The sequence below is a fragment of the Panicum virgatum genome, chromosome 2N (genome assembly GCF_016808335.1).
Source record: "Panicum virgatum strain AP13 chromosome 2N, P.virgatum_v5, whole genome shotgun sequence".
NCBI classification, from domain to species: domain Eukaryota; kingdom Viridiplantae; phylum Streptophyta; class Magnoliopsida; order Poales; family Poaceae; genus Panicum; species Panicum virgatum.
Genome location: NC_053146.1, coordinates 1244129 through 1265855, shown reverse-complemented (window position 1 = coordinate 1265855; position 21727 = coordinate 1244129). Strand labels below are relative to the sequence as shown.

The 21727-nt window shown below is 46.0% G+C and overlaps 2 protein-coding genes and 1 pseudogene across 2 annotated transcripts; 2 read left to right on the top strand and 1 right to left on the bottom strand.

The window, feature by feature from the left end:
- The first annotated feature begins 9628 nt into the window (after window positions 1-9628).
- LOC120658502 lies at window positions 9629-10769 on the top strand (annotated as a pseudogene).
- Window positions 10770-14410: 3641 nt separating this feature from the next.
- On the top strand, window positions 14411-15538 carry LOC120659084 (NAC transcription factor ONAC010-like). Its single transcript, XM_039937146.1, has one exon. The coding sequence runs from the start codon at window positions 14411-14413 to the stop codon at window positions 15536-15538; it is 1128 nt and encodes a 375-aa protein (XP_039793080.1).
- A 3331-nt stretch (window positions 15539-18869) lies between these two features.
- On the bottom strand, window positions 18870-19637 carry LOC120659083 (translation initiation factor IF-2-like). The gene has a single exon (XM_039937145.1). The coding sequence runs from the start codon at window positions 19635-19637 to the stop codon at window positions 18870-18872; it is 768 nt and encodes a 255-aa protein (XP_039793079.1).
- Between the last annotated feature and the right edge of the window lie 2090 nt (window positions 19638-21727).

Here is a 21727-nt window from a genome sequence, read left to right as displayed (position 1 = left end):
TGAATGAGGCAAACTAAAAACCTTAACCTCAAGCTCCAACTATTTGCACATAGATTAAACTAAGACATGCTATCTAGATGTGCAACTAGTGTTCAACTAGTGTGAAAACTCTCATCCCAAAGGAGTTATGCAACCTATAGCCAATCCTATCAAGATTCTACTCTAGAAAGTAAAGGCACACAAAGATTGCAATAAGTAAATACGGAAGCTTAAAGAGGGATGAGAGAACGCAAATTCTTGTGACACGAGGATTTATCCCGTGGTTCGATTAGCAACAAAGGCACACATACATCCACGTTATTGAAGCACTCACAAAGAGTATTACTTCTCGGCAATCAAGTCTTTTCCAACGACACCAAGTCCACGATCACCATGATCCCGGGTTCCACTAAGGAGCTTCTCCACCAAGGAAGCGGGTCTCCACGTCCCCCGCACAAAGCTTGTCGACGCCGCTCCACACCAAGCCGGAGGGTCATTGACGTTGCCAGCGAGCCACCACGACTCCAAGGGGCCGGCACACCGAGTACAAGATGTGGTTCTCTCCTAGAACCAAGGCACAAGGCACAATCCTTGCTCACTCACTCACTTAAGAGCTAAACTAGTACTAAACCTAAAGATGTGATCAATTTTATCTTTGGTTGGCTTGGAGATGTTCTTCAATGTGTCTAGGCTCTCTCTGAACTCCAGCAAGCTTCAAATGACCGGGGGATGGCTTATTTATAGCCCATCAAGTCGAACTAGCCGTTTTGAGCCGTTGCCGCTTTTTCTGCGTAGGCGTCGGATAATCCGACGTGGCTCTGAGAAGGGCGTCGGATCATCCGACCCACTGTGATTCCACGGTAGCCGTTGAGTTTCAAACCAGTTGCTGACGTCAATTATCCGACCCTTTAGTCCGACCCTCTTTTAACCATGCGTCGGATCATCCGGTGCAGTGGGATAAACCCTGAATTCCAAACATCTTCTCTGATCATTTATCCGACACTTAGTCCGACGCTCAAGACAAAAATGTCGGATCATCCGATCCTGAGGCAAAGGATCCAACTCGAGAAAACATCCTCTCTGAAGAATAATCCGACCCTTAGTCCGACGCCTCTTGATTCCACGCGTCGGATAATCTGGTTGCACTGGAGATTCTTCAACTGTATTCTGTACCCTTGTCAGAATTAGTCCGACGGTGCTTTTCTTGCGTTGGATCATCCGGCTTCTTTGGTCGGATTGTCCGACCGTAGGGTGTCGGATTATCCGAACCTACTCTGTTTTCTGCTTCATCCTTGCATATGTCCAACTTGTCGCAGCGGTCATTTGGACACTTCAAATATATTCTATCTCTGCTTTTTTACTACGACTTGATATCTCTGCGATAGGTTGGACACCTCGTCTCGACGGTGCTTTGGACGTCTCGTCTCAATGGTGCATTGGACGTCTCGACTCGACGGTGCATTGGACATTCCGTCTCGACGGTGCATTGGACGTCTCGGATATGATTTGGACTCTATCCAAGGGACCTAAGAAATCCTACAAATATGATCTTGAGTTCGCTGCCTTCACAATATGATCATTTGCAATGATGTATCTACATGTTGCAATCAGTGAACCCTTACAGGAAACTAGTACAAGAAAGACTAGATGCAATGCAACAATAATTGAAGGGATTTCTCTTTGGCTTGGAAAGACTGGCACAAAAACTGGGGATGATATCTGTCACCATTACCATCTCCAAATGCTAGTTGGATAGTTTATCACGCACAAGCATAAATATGCTTTTCCGTACTTTCTGCAGCTGCCATTTTGTTCATCTGAATCTTGTATAGTCAATTGCAGTAACTCTCAAGTGTCAATAAAATCCTATCTAGAATGTCAAATATTCAAAGGAAGTTGAACTGGTTGCGCCCACAAAGTCAGGTCATTGTTTATAAGTACTTTTGATATGATACACTAGTAAAAAGTCAACTCTCCATTTTGTGGTGGCGCTAGATGACAAACTTATGTTAGTAAAACTAAAAGGAAACATACTCTGCTAGTCTGCCAGACATTCTTCTTATGTAAAATAAAGCTATTTCTTCAGAAGTCTTATGCAAGAGGGGTCTCCACCACTACTTTTGTCAATGAAACCCATCTAACTTCCGTGCTGTCCTCACCTTCCATTGACTCTCATCTACCTCCTCTTAATGTCAAGCCTCCCCATTATTGCAAGACACCTACTTATACACTGATTATTGTAGCTTTATCATTGCTACTGAGCATGATCATGCACACCATCTAAATCTTCACCTTCACTACTGTAACGGCAGCAGCAACGAGAGTGTACTTCAGTAATACTTCTAGCAACACATATTCTCCGCCTTTCAGCTCATGCATGTTAACTAACTTCTTACTCCCTGTGCAGAGTTAGGTTTCTGTATATTAAATTGTTGAGCAATCATGGCAGGGATGGTGAGTTCTGCCATTGTCGGGGAGACAGTGAATAGAATCATGTCAAGTGTTACTGGCAAGGATGAAGAGAAGTCTAAGGAAAAAGAAAACATAGAAAGGTTGGAGATGGCACACATCAAGATGGAGGCTGTGCTCCAAGTGTCCGAGAGATGGCAAATCACCGAGGTGCCGCTGCTGCGGTGGCGGAGCAAACTTAAGCGCGCTGCCCAGGAGTGTGACGACACTGGTAAAATGCAAGCAGCGTGCCCTGGAAGACGAAGAGACGAGGCTGCGTGTGAGCCAGTCCTCATTCCCCAAACGGATCGCCCATGCTACAAAGTCGTTGATATCATCTTTCATCGGATTCAATGACGAGCCAAGCAGCAACTCCGCTAATGTCCGGAGATTCGAGAGGTATGCAAATGGTGCAAATGAATTCCTAAAGACTGTCGAGTGTGGTGGAACACCAATGAGGTACACCTTCTTCAACCCTCTCATCAGGCACCTCTTTACAGGAAAGTCTGTAAGGTACCAAGCGTTTCAGGGAGACAGGCTTTTCTACTTAAGCATACGACCCATAAGCTCGGCAGAGCGTGGCGTAGAGGCAATGGTAGGTTTTGCTTGCCAAGACTTCAAGGAGCCTACAGAGGGTTTCTATGTAGCGTGCATGCTGCGTCTCTCTGAAAGCACTGACGTATTTGATGTCATAATCAAGTGCGTGCAGCCAGTCGCACCCCACTTCAAGTTTGCAGCTGAAGGCATCAGGAGAGGGCTCATTGAACTGCCTCTACAGGATTTTACCTGGGACTCTCCTTACGGTGAGAGCGAGTTTTGGGCAAATGTTCACAATACCCTGACAAAATGACACCGTCCAAATCCACTCTGTTGCAATAAGCGTGGGCATCATCGGATCTCTTCTTCTAGCACCAGCAACACGACAGCATCATCATCATCATCATCATCATCATGGCTGTTGTCAAATGTATTTCCAGAAGAGGTTATCAACGTGCTTTTGAAGTGGCATGTCCCTCTCTCTCTTTCTGACCAGGGCACAAACAGTAAGAGTTTAACTGCTGTACATGGAGGAACTAGTTCTCAGAATTCAGATATTCCTACTCTGAAGATAGGAGTTTTGGTCATACCCCATGAATCTTCAGATGATATAGAGCCTGCAGCAGATAGCTATGCTTTAGAGGTGATTGATGGTGAAGAACAAGGAATCATACACGCTAATGCACATCTACAGGACCTGGGTGAGAAGTTATTGCCAAAGGCCGTAGAGTACCTCCATCAGAATTCTGAATCCGAGGCGTACCAATTGTCTCTGAAGTCTAGACATGGCACTGCTCACATTTGCATGGAGAAGGCAAGCATACAAATTCAGTCAGCCGCTATGGTTCAAAGTGAAGCGACAAGACATGCTCAGAACAAAAGTGCAGCTCTACAGCGAGACATGGAGCGATGGAAGCAGGTATCTACGGACCTGCTGAAGCTATGGGTTGTGCGTGGATCTGACAAGCTGCAAGGCTCACTGATGGCCACACACAACTTGGCGTAGGTATTGGTTGTGTGTGCTCATCAAGTTTTCAGAAGATGCTACCAACAGGTGTGTAGAAATTGATGTCATCGGTCAGTGGCCTCGATCCACATGATAGTGAGACTTCGCAAATTTGCATCCTTCTAATTCTATCAAACCATGATCTTTGTGGTGGATCATGGTAAATACATGTAGTTTGTGTAATATTTGTAAGAGTCATCGTCAGTGCACGCGTGCTAGATATAGATATATAGAGTCGATGCAACCCATATTTTACTGTAATAAATGTTTATCAGATGAACTTAGTATAAATAAAAAAAAAGGGCGTACCCAGTGCCGTAGGCTTCCCGCACTGTGCGGGGTCTGGGGAAGGGTTGTTTTTAAGCCCCAAGCCTTACCCACACAAATGTGTAGAGGCTGGGGCTCGAACCCGGGACCTTCCGGTTACAGACGGTAGGCTCTACCGTTGCACCAGGCCCGCCCTTCGAACTTAGTATAAATCAGGAGAACGAAAATTCTCCATATACAATTTGAGCTCTGGTGGAGGACTGGAGGAGTAGAAGATAAGCTTCATTTTTTTAAACTCGTTTTAAGTTCTACCAGTAGAGTTGGCAATCCATTATAATTTCTAGTCACTTCTACTGAGCCCTATTTTTTGTTCTGATGAATTGCATCTATCCTTTTTTTTTTTTAAATCAGCTATCTTTTTTTTTTGCGACTGAATACAAATGGGACCTGTTTGACCTAAAAAATAGTAGGTCGCTTTGGAGCGAAATGGATATTTGGGCCTAATGTTTTATGGGCCCCATGGAGCCGGTATAAGAAAGTAGAAGCGGCCCAGTATCGCGGAGCCTCTTCATTTCCCGCCAGCCTACAACTTTAATTATTTCCTACTCTTTTGAAGTCTCTTTCAGGTTCATTCAGTACCAAATCCGGAAATTTCTGGGTCTGGCTGCCTTGGCAACATGACCACTTGCAACCTTTTGTGTAGCAGCCACTGAACCCAAAAAGTCCAAACAGCAAATTAGTACAAGTGAGAATAGATGCAGAAATAATTGAAGTTTTTTTTTGTTTTAGAAAAAGAGAGCGCAAATGCTCTGGTGATATTTGCCAACGGTAGCTGTCAAGTCTGAATAAAACCCTCTTCAGTTTATCAATATTCAAAGGGATGTTAGGACATCTAACCAATGTTGCTGAGAGCAACTGCATGGAAATTCGTCACCTGTGAACAGCAACGTATCTGCATTTTGTTGATTCTTTACCTCCCTCACTATTCAACTCCATTGTTGTGCTCAGTTTTTCGTAATGAGTCGCTATCAAGTTTATTTATTACCAAATGGAAAATATCTGAGCCTAGCAGCCTGACTACATTTGCTGTTTTGTGTCTATCTGTGGCAACCACAGGATCCATACAGCAAATTAGTACAAGTGAGACGAAATGCAACAATAATTGAAGGGATTTCGTTGAGATGGAAATGTAAGTGCAAATGCTTGTGTGATATTTGTCATCATAGGCAACTCAAGATGCCACTTGGACCGTTAATTAGGCACAAGTATGAGCACACTGTCCACCTTTCCTCTTCCATGAGCTTTTAGGTATTTATTACTGCAACTTTCATTTCGGTCATCTCTTAGCTAATTAGCAGTAACTCTCAAGGCTCAATTACTTCGACACGTAGCTTGGCTTAGCAGCTAGCTCCACACACATTCACATGCACACGCACACATCTGTCGTGGGCCATGGCCAATATACATAGCTTGTTAAGTACTTAGGATCTTTGGTTGTTTCATTGCGTGTGTATGTCTGGATCAATATGATCCAACCCATTCTATTGTACTTGAACATAGCATGAATCAGGAGTACAAATTGTCCATATATTTGAACTGCACACCAATTCATAAAAAGCTGAAGGAGATATATGTAGAAGGTAATTTGGACTTCTGTTCAGTACTACTTCCAGGAGAGTTTTGGCACCTGCATTATTTTGTTAAGAACCTAACTTGTATGGTTAGCCTCGACTTCGCATAGACCAATTATTTAGTTTGCTTACCCTTTTTTTTACTCAAAAAATCAAACTCAAAATGGTTTCCCCAATAATTGGCTCATGAGGCCCAATTGTTGGGAGCACATCATATAACTAAGCTCTCTATAATATTTAATAATTTCAGGTATTACACAGGTGACCCATAAAGTAATGTGCTTTGCCTAAAAGAAACCTTTGTGTAGTCCAACTGGTGAAGCACCTCAGATTTAAGAATTAAGATGATGCAATAGTCCGATTTCATCTCAACACCACAATAAACATTCCCAGAAGAAAGATTCCTAGCACAAAACTAGGTGTCCACATAGATTGGGCTTACAGTAATAGCATTTTTCATGAGCTCTTATTGCACCTTCCTCTGAGTCATGCACCTAACAACATAGGACTTGAATGGTAGTATGTGTGACTTCCATAAAAGCATGTCAAACTCCCCTTCACATTTTAGACTTCCTGACCGCAGATCATCCACTGTTATTGCTGGAACATTATTGTCATTGGCAAGACATGTAAGGTGCTGACTATAAACTAGAAACCTATCATTGCTATAGATCGAACAACATGTATGTTTATTTTTCCGTAAAAGAGCATATGGATGTTCACCAAACAAAGCGATATTTCTTTGTATATATGCCCTAAACACAGTGAGCTGCATAGTCCAATATTCAACAGTAAGGTTGTTCCTTAGGAAACCTGAGCTGATGTTAGCAGCTACAAATGATCCATTCATCTCTCTTGCCATATTCATAGCAATTGATTCTAGTTCTGGGTGATCATTGGAATCCACACTCCCAAATGTGAGAATCTTGAAGAAATACCAATATGCTTCTAGTGGTAGAAAATTTAACACAAGAGCTTGTGTGGTCCCAAAATTTATTATTCTATCTGATCTACTTGTGACTATTATTTTGCTACCTGTTCCAAGGCAGCTGCTGGCAGATGAGTACAACATGTTCCATACCACCTCATCCACGTCCTCTGAGAATTCAACAATAGTGAGCAATCTGTCATTATGGCCCAAGGCATTTCCTTGATGCATGGTCAGACCACTATCTTTAAAAGTGGCCTGCAGGTTTTCATAATTAATCTCATCTCCAGTAAGTACAACAATTCGAGAAAAGTGGTTGCAGACCCTTTCATCGTTGTATATATGTGCAACTAAGGTGCTTTTTCCGACAAATGCTGGACCCACAATCGGCAATACACCGACATTTTTCATAATGGGATTCTCTGTTTGCATCAAGAAACCAATGACTCTATCCACTTCCATTTGACGACCAAACATGCACTTGCCAACATAAAAATGCATGCTATATGGTTGCCGGTACAGTGGAGGATAGTTACTTAAAGTTGTAACAAACTCACTCATGTCAACCATAATGTTATTTAAATTGTCGAGCACCTGATGTATATCTTTCTCCATATGTTTATTTCCATCAGAGTAAAAGAGACGCTTGGCAGCATTGAATTTGGATAGGGAAAAAGAGTTACTCACATCATGATCTTTGGCCTTCAATTCTTCATTAGCGTGGATCCTCAAGTTGTCCAAGGTCAAATACCCTCTGTACATTTCTTTCCTTAGCATGTTCAATTGGTATGCCATCAATGAGTTTGTGATGTATCGTCCCTCTGCCTCCTCAACGATGACTCCAACCCGAAGTAGTAACCGTTGCAGATCATGTAACCTCGTGCCCTCTGTAGTTGGTCTTGAAACTTTTGGTAATTTATCCATGAGAAAAGCTACAATTCTATTGGCAACGTCACTCATAAGTGCATTTAAAAATGCTGCCATGGGAAGCTGTCCTTACAAGATTGTGATAAGAATCACGCACTAAGCCAATGATGTAGTGCAACTTATAGCAACAATGATCCTGCAATTTATAGTAGTTGAGCACAAAGGTTGATGCGCCTAGTTGGGCCTGCTAACTCAATCCTGAAACTATACTTGTGAAGATAAACAACCTTAGTTGTCTAGAAGTTAACGCCATTGATGTTGTATATGGCCGCCCCCCAATGTCGAGACAACAAGTGCATGCACCCACCAGTTGGTTAATGGGGGCACGCCATTTGTAGGAACATGCATATAGATGCAGTTAAATATTGTAGTAGCAAGGCAGTGTGCATTGAGCTCGAACTCCATATGCATAGCAGCTATTTTCTTGTCCTGTCCAACAAGCTCTAGACAACATCTGGAAAACAGGTTCGTCGATTCGCGGAGCAGCGCCGCTCGTCGGCGCTCCCGTGCCGTCACCGCCGCCCGGCCACCCGGACGTGCCTCCTCCGTCCTCCCACTCCTTCCCTCTGCTGCTCATCGCTCTTTGCCATCACCGCCGCCTGGCCGCCCGTCCACCCATCCGTGCCTCCTTCCCCTTCTGTGGTGACTGGTGAGTCCAACTCCGTGCCTCCTCCTTGTCCTTCCCTTCTCAAATCTATCTCCCCATGTGCTGATTCATCTACTCTGTGGCTATTTCCCCTCATGTTAGATCTAATGGCGACTAGTAGTAGTACAAATGCTTCTGCATCTATTGATGGTGGTGAAAGTGAAGGATTTCCTGTTGCCAACAATCCTGCTCTTGCAAAACAAGTCTTGGCTTCTGCTCGCGTGATTCCTCCAGACGATGATGACAAGAAGCCCCTGTGGAGGTATGTTCGGATCATTGAGAGGTGTGGAAAGGGTCAGGGTGGCAACGCAAAGATGCAGTGTAGACTTTGTGATAAGGGTTTCCAAGGAAGTTACTCTAGAGTTAAAGCACATCTATTAAAGATTTCTGGTTTTGGGGTTTCATTTTGTCGAGTGGTGACTGTTCATATTCTTGAACAACTGCAAGCTGAAATTTCTGCTGCCAATGCTGCTGCTGGGAGGGGCATGCCTAGAGATATTCCACTTCCAACTGAGCGTAATGAGAAGATGAGGAAGAGGAAGGGTGTTTCGGTTATTGAGTCTAGCTTCAATCTAGAAGTCCGTAGCCAACTTGATGAACTGATAGCTAGGATGTTCTACACAGCAGGCCTGTCTTTTAATCTTGCACATAACCCATATTTCAGAAAGGCTTTCATATTTGCTGCCAATCATCCAATTGGAGGATATATCCCTCCAAGCTACAACAAGCTGAGGACAACCCTTCTTGTGCAAGAGAAAACAAATGTTGAGAGATTGATGCAGCCCATCAAGGCAACATGGAATTCTAAAGGTCTGAGTATTGTATTAGATGGATGGTCTGATGCTCAAAGGCGCCCACTCCTGAATTTCTTGGCTGTGATAGAAGATGGTCCAATGTTTCTTAAAGCAATCAACACTGAAGGAATATCCAAGACCAAGGAATACATTTCAGAGAAGATGCTAGCTGTAATTGATGAGGTTGGGGCACAAAATGTTGTGCAAGTGATCACTGATAATGCTGCCAATTGCAGAGCTGCTGGTATAATTGTTGAGCAGAAGCACCCTCAGATATTCTGGACCCCATGTGTTGTGTATACTCTGAACCTTGCCTTGAAGAACATATGTGCTCCTAGGGACATTGATGATGAGCTTTATGATGAATTCCAGTGGATCAGTGAGATCATTGGAGGTGCTAGTTGTATAAAGAATTTCATCATGAATCACTCCATGAGGTTATCTATGTTCAATGAGCATAGCAATCTGAAGTTCCTTGCCATTGCTGAGACAAGATTTGCCTCTGCTGTTGTGATGTTGAAGAGGTTTGTTGCTATAAAAGATGCTCTTTCAGTGATGGTAGTGAGTGAAAAGTGGACTGCCTACAGGGAGAATAATCCTGGTCCGGCCCAATTTGTGAAGGACAAGATTGTAAATGATGTGTGGTGGGATAAGGTGCGCTATTTCCTCAGTTTCATTGATCCTATCTATTCTATGGTGCGGGCAGCTGATACTGACAAGCCATGCCTCCACTTGATATATGAAATGTGGGACACAATGATAGAGAAGGTGAAGAATGTGATCTATCGTTATGAAGGGAAAGAGACACATGAAGAATCCACCTTTTACTCTGCTGTGCAAGACATCTTGGTGAGCCGTTGGACAAAAAGCAACACCCCCTTGCACTGCTTGGCACACTCATTAAATCCCAAGTACTACACTGAAGCATGGATCAATGAGATTCCAAACCGACAAGCCCCCCACAATGATGAGGAGATTTCAGAAATGAGAAATGCTTGTTTCAGGAGGTATTTTTCTGGTGAGGAATTAAAAAGGGTCAAGCAACAGTATGCTAATTTCTCTTTGTTTGGACCTGGATTCAATTCATTCGATTCACTTGAGGATAGAACTTATATGGATCCAAAGCAATGGTGGGGAATTCATGGTCATTCTGCTCCATAACTGAAGAAGTTGGCACTTAGACTACTTGGGCAGCCAACATCATCTTCTTGTGCTGAGAGAAATTGGAGTACCTATGGGCCGATCCATAGTTCTTTGAGAAACAGGTTCTTGTTCTACTCTACCTCTTAATCTCTTATTGCTGTTTTCTTAAATCTTAATTGTCTGCCACCTGTAGTTCGGTTCAACGATTCCTGGTTGCAAATTTGCCTTTGTAGGCTGAATCCTGCACGTGTTGAGGATCTAGTTTTCACACACCAGAACTTGCGTCTTCTTTCAAGGAAAACTGAGGAATACAATCGTGGTCCATCTGCAATGTGGGACATTGGAGCTGATAATTTTGAATCTGATTTTGAGGGTGGTGCTGATTTCCTTGAGCATGCTGATCTGTCACTTGATGAGCTAGAACTTGAGAGAGTTCTTGAAGATCTTGGGGCAATGGGTCTGACTGAAGATGCTTGATCAACTCCCTCATCAGGAATCTGATCAAAGGAAAAACTCCCTCATCAGGGATGATGGATTGATGGATGATTGCCATGGCCAGCTGTCGTTCATGCATCATCAGTTCATCACTTTATCTGTTATCGTTTTATCATTTCATCATGTCATGTCCTTAATCTAGTTGCTACATTATGTGTCTGTCGAACCTAAATTAGCTTAATGGCCTGAACGTTATGCCTTGAACCGTTGAATGTTATTTCCTGAACAATGTTATTATTATGTTATGTAATATTTATGGTCTGTGTGCTAATTTCTAATTTTGGTGGATTTTTTTTTTATTTTTTATATATATTGACGTATCCCCGTATCCGCATTTTGGGAGAAATGGCGTATCTGCGTATCGCCGTATCGCGTACCGGTATCCGTATCCGCGTATCTGGGCAACATAGCTGGGTGGGGCTAGCTATCGCTACGATGAGAAAAAAAAACACCGTGGATTGGCAGAATCATTTTTCTTCCCTCCATTTTTTTCGATCCACCCAAGTGCTGTCAAGCAACCGGTCTTACATGTGGGGGTGTCTTATGAGGGGGTGGATGGGTTAATCTTGATGAAAATTGTATTAGAAAATTTTAACTTTTATAATATGGACTAGTGGATGTGCACGTGGCACGTGTTTAAAGAACAATTATATTTAAAATATCACATCTTAAATTTAATAGGGATTTCAAAATCAAAATACCATGACCGACTTCTTTATTGACTGAATAAAGTCCAGAAAAGGGGAGGACACAAGTCCACGATTACAATTCTAATCCAGAATAAATAATTAAATATATAGCGCACGGATGAAACACTACTTGAGACTCCACAGGCTGGGTGTAAATGCTTGCATGATCCAATATTCTTTGAGGGCAATGACCCTCTTAACATCATAGCACATAACGTCCGTACGGATTTCAGTTCGGACATCTATAAAATAAGAACAACAAATCTAGTAAAAATACAGTAGAGCATATAGTATATAATAAATCTAGTCAGCACTCAATGTTATGGTATGCACCTTCAAGTGTTGCAATCGAGAGGTGTATGCACCAGGTTCTGCTAAAGTGATCACTATGTCGTCTGATTCCACAAGGCAACCTGCAAACAACAGATGATAAACGTGAACCATCATAGCCTTTTTTGAAACACCAAATCTGTTTACTTTTTACAACTCTATCATGATTTACACGGACTTTATTTATCATGAGACATTTGTTATGGATTTCTACATGGAGGAATCCCACCCTGTGCTCTGGGAATAGTAAGAGACAATACGAAGGAATCCAATGTGACTGCAACAAAAGTGAGGCATAAATAATCAGTCAACTGTTGGGATTCAAAATTGATTCACAAAATATATTTCATCAATTGGAAATACCAACCTAGAGTCTTACAAACAAATCTCTCGAATGACTAATGGATCAAGGGAGCAGTTAGGGATCAAAGGACCAACAGAAGCCACAATAGCAAAAACATCAACTACCGATCCATTAGCCATGCCAAAAGCCTCCTGCATGGACACGAACTTGGCACAGTAAACCATCTTTGCCTACTTCTTTGTTTCTTTTTTTTATGTGGCTGTCAACATTGGCTAGGTAGGCATATAAAGAGGGAGAGTAAAGATTGAGGGTATATTAGGCAAAAAGATTGATTGGAATGATTGATTGATCGCTCATTTCTTTTTCTTATTCGTGTTGATTCCCAATGATATGGAAAATGGATAGTTGATTGACAGGATTGATTGACCAATCATGGCCTTTTCTAATTCGTATTGAATACAAATACTTTCCTAACTTTACAAATCGTGTGATCAATCTTCATCATACACACGTGTTGGCGGCATGCATGCACAATTCCTTGCGTGCAAATCAAGAGAAAGTATTCAATCAGCACCAAAATCAGAATTCAAGTTTTTTTGTTGATTTACATGCTTTTAACTTTTTAAAAAATTAAAAATATTTAATCAGCACAAAAAATTCAAGCAATGAATTTCCTCCTCAAACGAACAAACTAAAGACATTGGAAATTTATGCAAAAGACGCCCAAATAAAGAGTCACCAATGGAGATGTAAGAGCACATCAGAAGTCAAGGCCAACCACCAAATAAAAAGTATTTCTACCCATAGAAGTCTGTATCTATATCTTTTTTTTATCTTTTTCAATAAAATATTATTATATAATTAGTAATAATACGAATAGTAAAAAAATTAAGCTTTCAAAGTTGGGGCACGCCGTGCACACAACCCAAAGTGAGCCCAGCAGGCCCAACCACGGGCCAAGTAACCACAACCATAGCATGCTTTAGATTTTATAATTCTAAAAGTGGAGAGGGAGCCCTGCTATTTACGCTAGGTTAGGCCACCTTGCCTTGGCGAGGTGGGATAATTCGTAGCGCAAGCTCGCGCGCAGAAGCTGGTAAAGGCTGAAAACTTGAAAGGGGCTGCTTGACCCATCAGCGAAATCGCGCCCCACGAATCTGGCCCAGAGAAGCTAGCTGCGTCTTGACTGCGGAACGCACTGGACCCATCAGTGGTGCCTTTACCCCCAGGTCAATTTTTTTTAATGTCACGTCGGTAAACAACGTACATGCCATAAACAACGTACATGCCATTTGGTAGAGTTACTTGATTTACGGGGTATCCGATGGGCCATTTGATGCACGATTTATGGGGTATCCTTCCAAAAATAATAGCGACCCGTCAAACTTGTTTCTTCCAAAATAGTAAATTGCATGCGACCCTCTCTCCTTTTCCTTCCAAAAAAATCAGTGCTCCCTTGTCTATATGTTTGGAAGGTACGTGTGAGTAGAAGAGGTGGGTATGTTAAACTTTTGGTGAAAAAAAAAACAAGATTTTTGGGTGAAAACATTTTTGATCTATCAAAAAATGGGACTCCACCCACCCTCTTTCGTTAAATCTTTCGGGCTGGCGTGTGGGGCCTCTGTGAGAGGTACATGGGCCTAATTTTTGTGAGAATTGTTTCCAATTATTTCAACTTTTATAGTATAAATTTATAGTATGGATACCATCATTAAAGCTGGCAACGGGTGCTTGCCAAAATGAGGCAAGCAGAATCTAACAGTACCATCTGTGACATTGTCAAAACAGCATCGTGTACGTCTACAACATGTGGGTCTTACACACGACACAGCCGCTGCTGTTTTGGCAACGCGATGGCATTTTGTAAATCACTTTTGAAGCAAGCAATTTTCAAAAAAAAAACACAGAAACAGGCCCGTAACATTGTGAAACCAGACTTGTAGAAAGATCCAACAGCAACAAGCCTGCCGCCTACCTCAGCCCAATGTCCATCCCCAGGGGCAAACCCGACAATTCCTCCCCTGCCCCGACCCGGACTTCAAGTCCAAACCGTATCGGATCGCAGCAGCATTCCCAAAAGGAACCGAACCGTTTCGGATGCGTGGGGTCCACGCCACGTGGCCTCCTCCTCGACTTCGAGTCCAACTCGGAGTCCGACCGCGACACGGAAAGGGAACCGACGCGGCGCCTCCACCCTATAAAACCGCCGCGCGCCTCGCCGCGCGCCTCGCCGCGTGCATTCCCTACACCGCTCGCCGCCGGCCGCCGGGCTCCGACGACACGATCATGCTGCGGCCCACCAAGTTCCACGCGCCGCCGGCCTTCGACTCGCACCCGTCCGACGTGGTGCTCGTCAAGTCCTACCTCCGGCCCTGGGTCGCGCAGGGCGTCCGTCCCGCGGGCGCCTTCGTGCACGCGGCGGACCTCTACGCCGCTGAGCCCGGCGAGCTCGCGCGGCGGTTCCGCGCCGCCGTGGCGCGGGACGGCGAGCGCGCGTGGTACTTCCTCTCGCCGCTCCGCACCAAGAGCCCCCGCGGGCGCCGCAAGGCGCGCACCGTCGCGGGCGGCGCCGGGTGGTGGCACGGCGAGGCGGGGCCCCGCCCCGTGCTCGACCCGCTCGACGGCCGCCGCATGGTCGGCTACCGCCAGAGCTTCTCGTTCATGCGCCGGGGCGCGGACGGCGCGCCCGTCCGGACCGGGTGGATCATGCTCGAGCTCCGCCTCCACGACGACGACGGCGGCGACGGCGCGGGCGGGATCGGGGACCAGCTCGAGGGGCTCGTCCTGTGCAAGGTGTACCGCAGCCCGCGCCACCCCGGGCACGCGGACGGCGACGACCTGGACGAATCTTGCGCGGCCGCGCCAGCTGGGCGCCATAGCAACGTCGCGGAGGACGACGGGAGCTCCGACTCGCCGGCGGCGCCACCTGGAGGCAAGAGGAAGGCGGGCGACGACGGAGAACCCAGCGCGGCGACGCCTAGGCGCCATATCAGGACGGCTGACGACGAGACCTCGGGCGCGGCAGCGCCGACGGTTCTTGGGCCCAAGGAAAAGACGGCGGACGACGGGAACGAGACCTCTGGCGCGACCACGGCCGCGGCGCGCGGGGACGAGGGGGGAAAGAAGGCGGCGGACGACGAGGACTCGTCGGCATCGACGCCTCCGCGCAAGAGGGCGAAGACGGCGGACGACGAGGGCGCCAAGAGGATGGCCGGCGCCCCGGCGACCCAGCAGCTGCACTGCCCTCAGTGCGGGTTCCACCTCGGCTCGTTGCAGGCGGTCGTGTCCCCGGCCAAATCCACATCGGAGACGAAGACGGGGATTGGTCAGGCCGACGAAACCCAGGGAGGTGGAAGAACGGGTGATCTTCCAGCGAAGGATCTTTTGAGATTCAGAGATCCCAAGCAAGCATGAGCCATGGCCGTGAGCAAGTCCAAATCCTCCTGCCTCCTCTGTGAAAAGATGCACCGGCAATGAGCAAGTCATTGTAAACATCAACAGCATCCACAGTATATCTGTTACTTCTGCAACTCCTCAACATGTAGGGAGGTTCAGTTGAATAAATAGGATAGTTTAGGATGGATGATTTCAGATCCAGGGTATTTTGTTAATCTGCAACTCCTCAACATGAACCTGATATGCTAGAATTCATTCATTTTTTACATAGTGTTATTTGACTTTCATAGTTCAGAGAATTTAATCCCCCCCACCCCCAAGAACAGGCTCTGAGTCTGATGAGTGCTGGCAATTGTTTGGATTACTCTACTTAGTGGAAAGATGGTGTTCAAGCTGTTTGCGACATGATGGAAGCCTTGCTTGTATCAGCTGAACCTGGAAACTTGTATAGTGTCAAACTGTCAATGTTCATAAATTCAGTGTCCAGTGGTCATCAATGCTCCAATATTTGTCAGAGCTTAAGATGCTTACTAATCCATACTTCGAACACTTAAAATTCTTCATGTTAGACAATCAGCAGCAAACTACGATTTACGTTGAGTTACTTCAGAACTTCAGATATAGTAATGTATTATTATTCAAACAATCTCCAAGTTCTGAACATTGACGAACAGAAATGAATGTTGGCAACTGTTGGTCACGTGCACAGGTGATTGGTGCAGAGGAAGGAGATTCAGCATATGGTTATCTCGTTTTCTGAAACTGAACCTTTATCTACTGCTTTTCAGTTCCAAAGATGTACTAAGAATGTCCAAATCTATTGCTTGGGCAATCTTGTCGAGATCAAACTGAATGTCTGAAACTAACTGAAGTACAGAGCCATCTTTTTCCGGATTGGCTCCATTCTCTATTTGTGTTCTAGGGAGTCAGGTCCTGACAGACACGCTCGATGGTCATCAGTGATCATGACGTCCAAACCATTGAGCTCAAGACGATGATCTCTACTGATGCTGATCCCTCCTTCTCACCTTGTTTGGTGGGCTTTGCGTCTGGTGTTAAAGTCCTTTTTGCAATGGCGGCTAAAGGTTATTTAGTATGGATCTGAAGTCTGACCAGGTGAGGAAAGTACATGGCTCGGGCGTGCTCGACTGCCGCCACGGCCGCGTGCTCCTCCGCCCGTACGTGTCCGTCCTCGACGTTTGTGACCCCGTCACGTACGAGCAACGGGAGGTGCCCCTGCTGCCCTTGTATCCTAACAAGTTCTCTGAACGCCTGGTGCACCTGCGACCACCCACCTCGACTGCCATGGCGGACCCTTCGTCATCGTCCTCGTGGGCCCAGATTACAAGCACGACATGTTCGTCTACACCTACTCGTCGGAGGCCGCAGCATGGAGATGCTCAGGCCCAGGCTCGTCGCCGGTGACCCGATCTACTTCTTCCATGAGGATGTTCGCAGGATCCTCAAGTACGACCTGGGTCTGGGTGTGGCGGGCATGCCCTATCTGTGATCAAAGAGCCGCCATTATTACCGTCGTCGTCGTCCTTGCATGCTCAAGAGAAGGCAGCGGATTTGAGCCAATATGACTCCACAAATTTACTGCTATTGCCGTAGCTCAACTCACTATCTCTCCTCCCCTATGGCAGCGCCAGCATACATTCAGGCTGTAACAAACTAACAGTAACACCTGAGTTTGGCTCCTTGTTGCATCTAGCCATTTACCTTTGCTGAACGGCTGCACCTCACACCTCTAAAGCAACAGAAAACTCTACTGCATTGCGCAGGTTAACTGAACGCGACCCATCTATTCAGTTTATAATCGTGTCAAACATGTCGTGACAATATGATTTGCGTGATACTACAGTGACCTGAAAAGTGTGCAGATAACCTGAGATTCAGATTCAAAGTGTCACGACACCCAAGAGAAACAGAAAAAAAAATGATCGGAAGCCTGCCCGTGGATCATGGATGTAGGCACGAAAAAAGTACATGCTGACAGCATTCAGGTTACACACTTAAACTGCTTCAGTGAGACCTCATACCAACCGATCTGTCTGAAGATTTTAAGCTGCAGAAACTGTCAGCCTCCTCCCTCCATCACTACCGGAAACTCGCAAATTGCCGTGTGCCAGAACCTTTGCAGTGTGCTGAAACACGGGCACACGGCAAACCGGATCTTTGTCGTGTGCTAGAAGAAACAGCACACGGCAAAGGTTTAACTCACGGCAATAATTTTATTTGCCGCGTGTCCGCCCAAAAAACACACGGCAAAGGCACAACACACGGTAAACATGTGCGTTTGCCGTGTGCTGAAAAAGGATGCACACGGCAAACCTTTAGCACACGGCAAAGAGCCCCTGTTTGCCGTGTGCCTGCTATATTGCACAAGGCAAACCTCTAGCAAAACGGCAAAATTGTGCAAAAAAAAAGTAGACACAACACTCCCAATTTTTTCTTCTATGCATATACAGTGTATTGTACTCCTTGTTAAAATCTGTTATATTTTTAGTTATTTTAGCTATATTTAGTCATTTAATTTCATTAATCGAATTTTGAGGGTTCAACTTGAAGTGTTTTGAATAGTGGAGTATAATGGATAGAAAAATGATCTTCATGTTATGGAGTTTAATTTGATGACGTAAGCACGAAATAGAAGTAGATTTCGAACATCTTGCTCGCGGACCATGCTTAGAACAGTTTGAATGAATTGTTTGAAAATTCTATTAATAGCAAACGAATTCAGAAAATCATGAAATTTGTCATCGTATCATGATTTCATGCATGAAGATGGTGGTAAAATTTTGGGAACGTTTTGCAAAAGTTTTGATGTACGCATGTTACAAATCGAAACATATCCAGATAAGACCCGTAGAGTTGAGGAGTCATTTACATTTGGACAAAAGGTTACGAACAAATTAGCCATTGACTTTAGAACTTTTTGTGTTTGCCGAAAACAACATAAGTTCTTTAATGCCAAATTTTGGTTAATTTTCGAATAACTGGTATATTTATTAATTTTTTTGCAATCAAATATTTGTTTCAAACACATGAAATAATAACAATATTAAAATAAAACATGAATTGTTTAATCATTTTAGCAATATAATGAGAAAATGCGATAAAGTTTGAAACATGAAATAAAATACCAAAGCGATTGAAGGAAAAAATTGAAAAGAAAACATTTCTAAAATTGAATTTCTAAAATTGAATTCAAAAATTTGAAATTGTTTGCCGTGTGCACAGGACAGAACACACGGCAAACGAGACCTTTGCCGTGTGCCGTGCCAAAGGCTCACGGCAAAGCCTTTGCCGTGGGCCGGATCGAGGCACACGACAAAGTGGTCCGTCCCTACCGGGCCCGCTCCGGCCCTTTGCCGTGTGCCGGATCGGGGCACATGGCAAAGGTTCCACCCTTTGCCGTGGGCCGGATCGGGTGGCACCGCGCCCCGCTGCGCCCTCCCCGCCGCGCGGTCCCCGCTCCCCCGCCGCGCCTTCCCCGCCACCCCGGTCCCGGCCGCCACGCCGGCACCCCGGCCACGCCCCGGCCCGCGCGTTGGCGGGCTCGGCAGGGCCCACTCGGCGCGCCTGCCATGCGGTTGTCCCGGCCACCAGGCTCCAACCCGGTCGGCGCGCCCTCCCCGCCACCCTGGTCCCGGCCACCCCCGCCACGCCCTGGCCCGCGCGCAAGCGGGCTCGGCAGTCCCCGATCGGCGCGCCTGGCGCACCGGCGTCCCGGCCACCCCCGCCTCCTCTCCCTTTCCGGCTGGCTCTCGTCGACGCGCCCGCCAGGGCTCGGCAGGCCGACGGCGCCGGCCTCCCACGCCCTGGCCCGTGCGGCAGGGGCCGTCCACCCCGCCTCCGCGCCGCTCCACCGGCGCGCGTCGCCCACGCCCTCCACTTGGTTGCACTGCGCGAGCCACCGGCGCGGCACGCCCACGCCACCGGGCTCGGCACGGTCACGGTGCCGGCCACGCCCGCCCCATCCAACGCGCTGGACATACCCTCTGCGCTCTCCACGCCTCCACGCCGGCACGTTCCGCACGCTCGCTCGCCATGCAGCCACGCTCGCCGCTACCGGCCAGGCTTTCCACGCGGGCGCGCTCACCACGGTCGCCATCGAGTCCTAGGTGAATTTGCTTAGTGGAACTTGCATGCTCAACTAATTTTTGCCATGACAAAATGCATTAAATCAATATAATTGACACATGTTTTTTTGGCAGGAGAGGCTATTGCACTATCCTCGAGTCGTTCATTGCGCGTCTCTGCCTAGCTAGCTAGCCATCGAGCCCTAGGTGAGCATGTGAAAAAGACCTTTGCTCCTTCTCATGTTTGTAATATATTACATAATTTAGTTGCCCGTGATGATATAAATTGATACCTAGATTTGTTCTGGGTAACATATGATGATCTTGAGCTTGTGGCTGTATTCAGTGTGTTGTGTAGTTATATGTTTGTCATGATTGCCATCAAACCATGTGACACATCCATGCCCAAAGCAACTCTCATTTGTGATGATATGATGGTTGGGATGGATGTGTCACATGGTTCCATGTCTATCATGATCTCTTTTTGTTGAGAAGATTTCTCCCGCTGCAAGTTCAAGATCAAATGAAACGAAACATATCTGAGGCAAAATACTAGTTCAATGTTTTCTATTGAGTTGATCAAAAGTAACATGACGCTGACTATAATATGACAAATGTTTTTTTTGCAAGAGCTAAGCACCGGCTCCTAGTTCCCGTCGCGGGCCTCCGCCACCGGGTCACTTGTGTCACCCACCTCAGTTTGCAGGACGTATAGCAAGGTGAGGCATACAAGACTCTCCTTTTCGTACCGCATGTTCGTATATCACGTAACCTAGTTAGGCGCCTCCCGTTCGAAATAGTTAGGCGCCAGGAGTACCAGCTCAAGCCCTGCCATACGCCCACGGCCAGACACTACACAGACTCAGATTGAGGCTGTCAAGGTTATTTCTGTTTCATCCGTCGTTCCTCTGTTTTTACATATGTTCGCTTTGAATTCTAACCCTGGGATCAAATCCTTTAGCCCCAGATGGAAGCAGCCTTCCAAGCACGGGAGGAGGTGGCAGAGGAGAGGTGGAGGGCCGAGCGGGACGACATCCAGCAAAAATTGGATCAAGCTCTAACATTTATGCAAAGCCTGGGCTCGGCGATGGGTGTTTCGCCTCCACAATTTCCTCCGGCCCCACTTGTTCGTCGTGCAAAAACTCCGGTTTTGACTCCTATCGAGTTTCGAAATGTCTTAGTGACTTAGCATTAACCTAGATTTACTTAAAAATAATATCTTATGATACATCTACAATGACTTAGAACTTAGGCGACTTAGAACTTAGGCTAATGCTTGTAGTTTCATTTTTATGTAACCTAATATATATTCGCTTATGTGCAGAATCAGTCGGCGGCATCCAATGATGGGCCAGTGAATCCTGACTTCTCGACTCCGGTGCAGCAGACTCAGCAGCCTCAGCAGTTTGTGTGGCCACCGACTCAATGGGTGGCTTGGATTCAGCAGCAGCAGCCAGGTTGGTCGCAGACGCCTACATGGCCGCCCCCGCCGATGTGGCTGCAGCACCCACCACCGCCGCCACTGCCGTCGGCCCCGTGAGTTATGTTGTATGGACTTGCTTTGTACCACTTTTATGGATTTGTTTGAACTTGATTTGTATGAACTCGACCAGTACTTGTGGTTGTCGATGAACGAAACAAGACTTTATTTGTATGTGTGTATCAAATGCCTGTGATGCTTATTCGGATACATGGAATAATCATTATGATATATATGATTTTCTGGGGGTACCATATATGTAATAATCAAACAAAAAAAATTGGTTCTGGCACCTTTGCCGTGTGCAAAAACCATGGCACACGGCAAAGGTGCCAATCTTTGCCGTGTGCAAAAACCATGGCACACGACAAAGATTTGAATTTTGCCGTGTGCCACGTCTGCAGGGCACACGGCAAATATTTGGCCACATCATCGTTCCTGGCTGGCTACTTTATTTTGCCGTGGGTCGAGAGTGGCACACGGCAAACCCTTTGCCGTGTGCCCGATATATAGCACACGGCAAAGGCCGGCTTTGCCGATGCCTGGTTGCCGTGTGCAGCACACAGCAAAGGGTTTGCCGTGGCCTTTTGGGGCTTTACCGTGTGCCCCTGGCACACGGCAAAGGGGGCGTCTCCCGTAGTG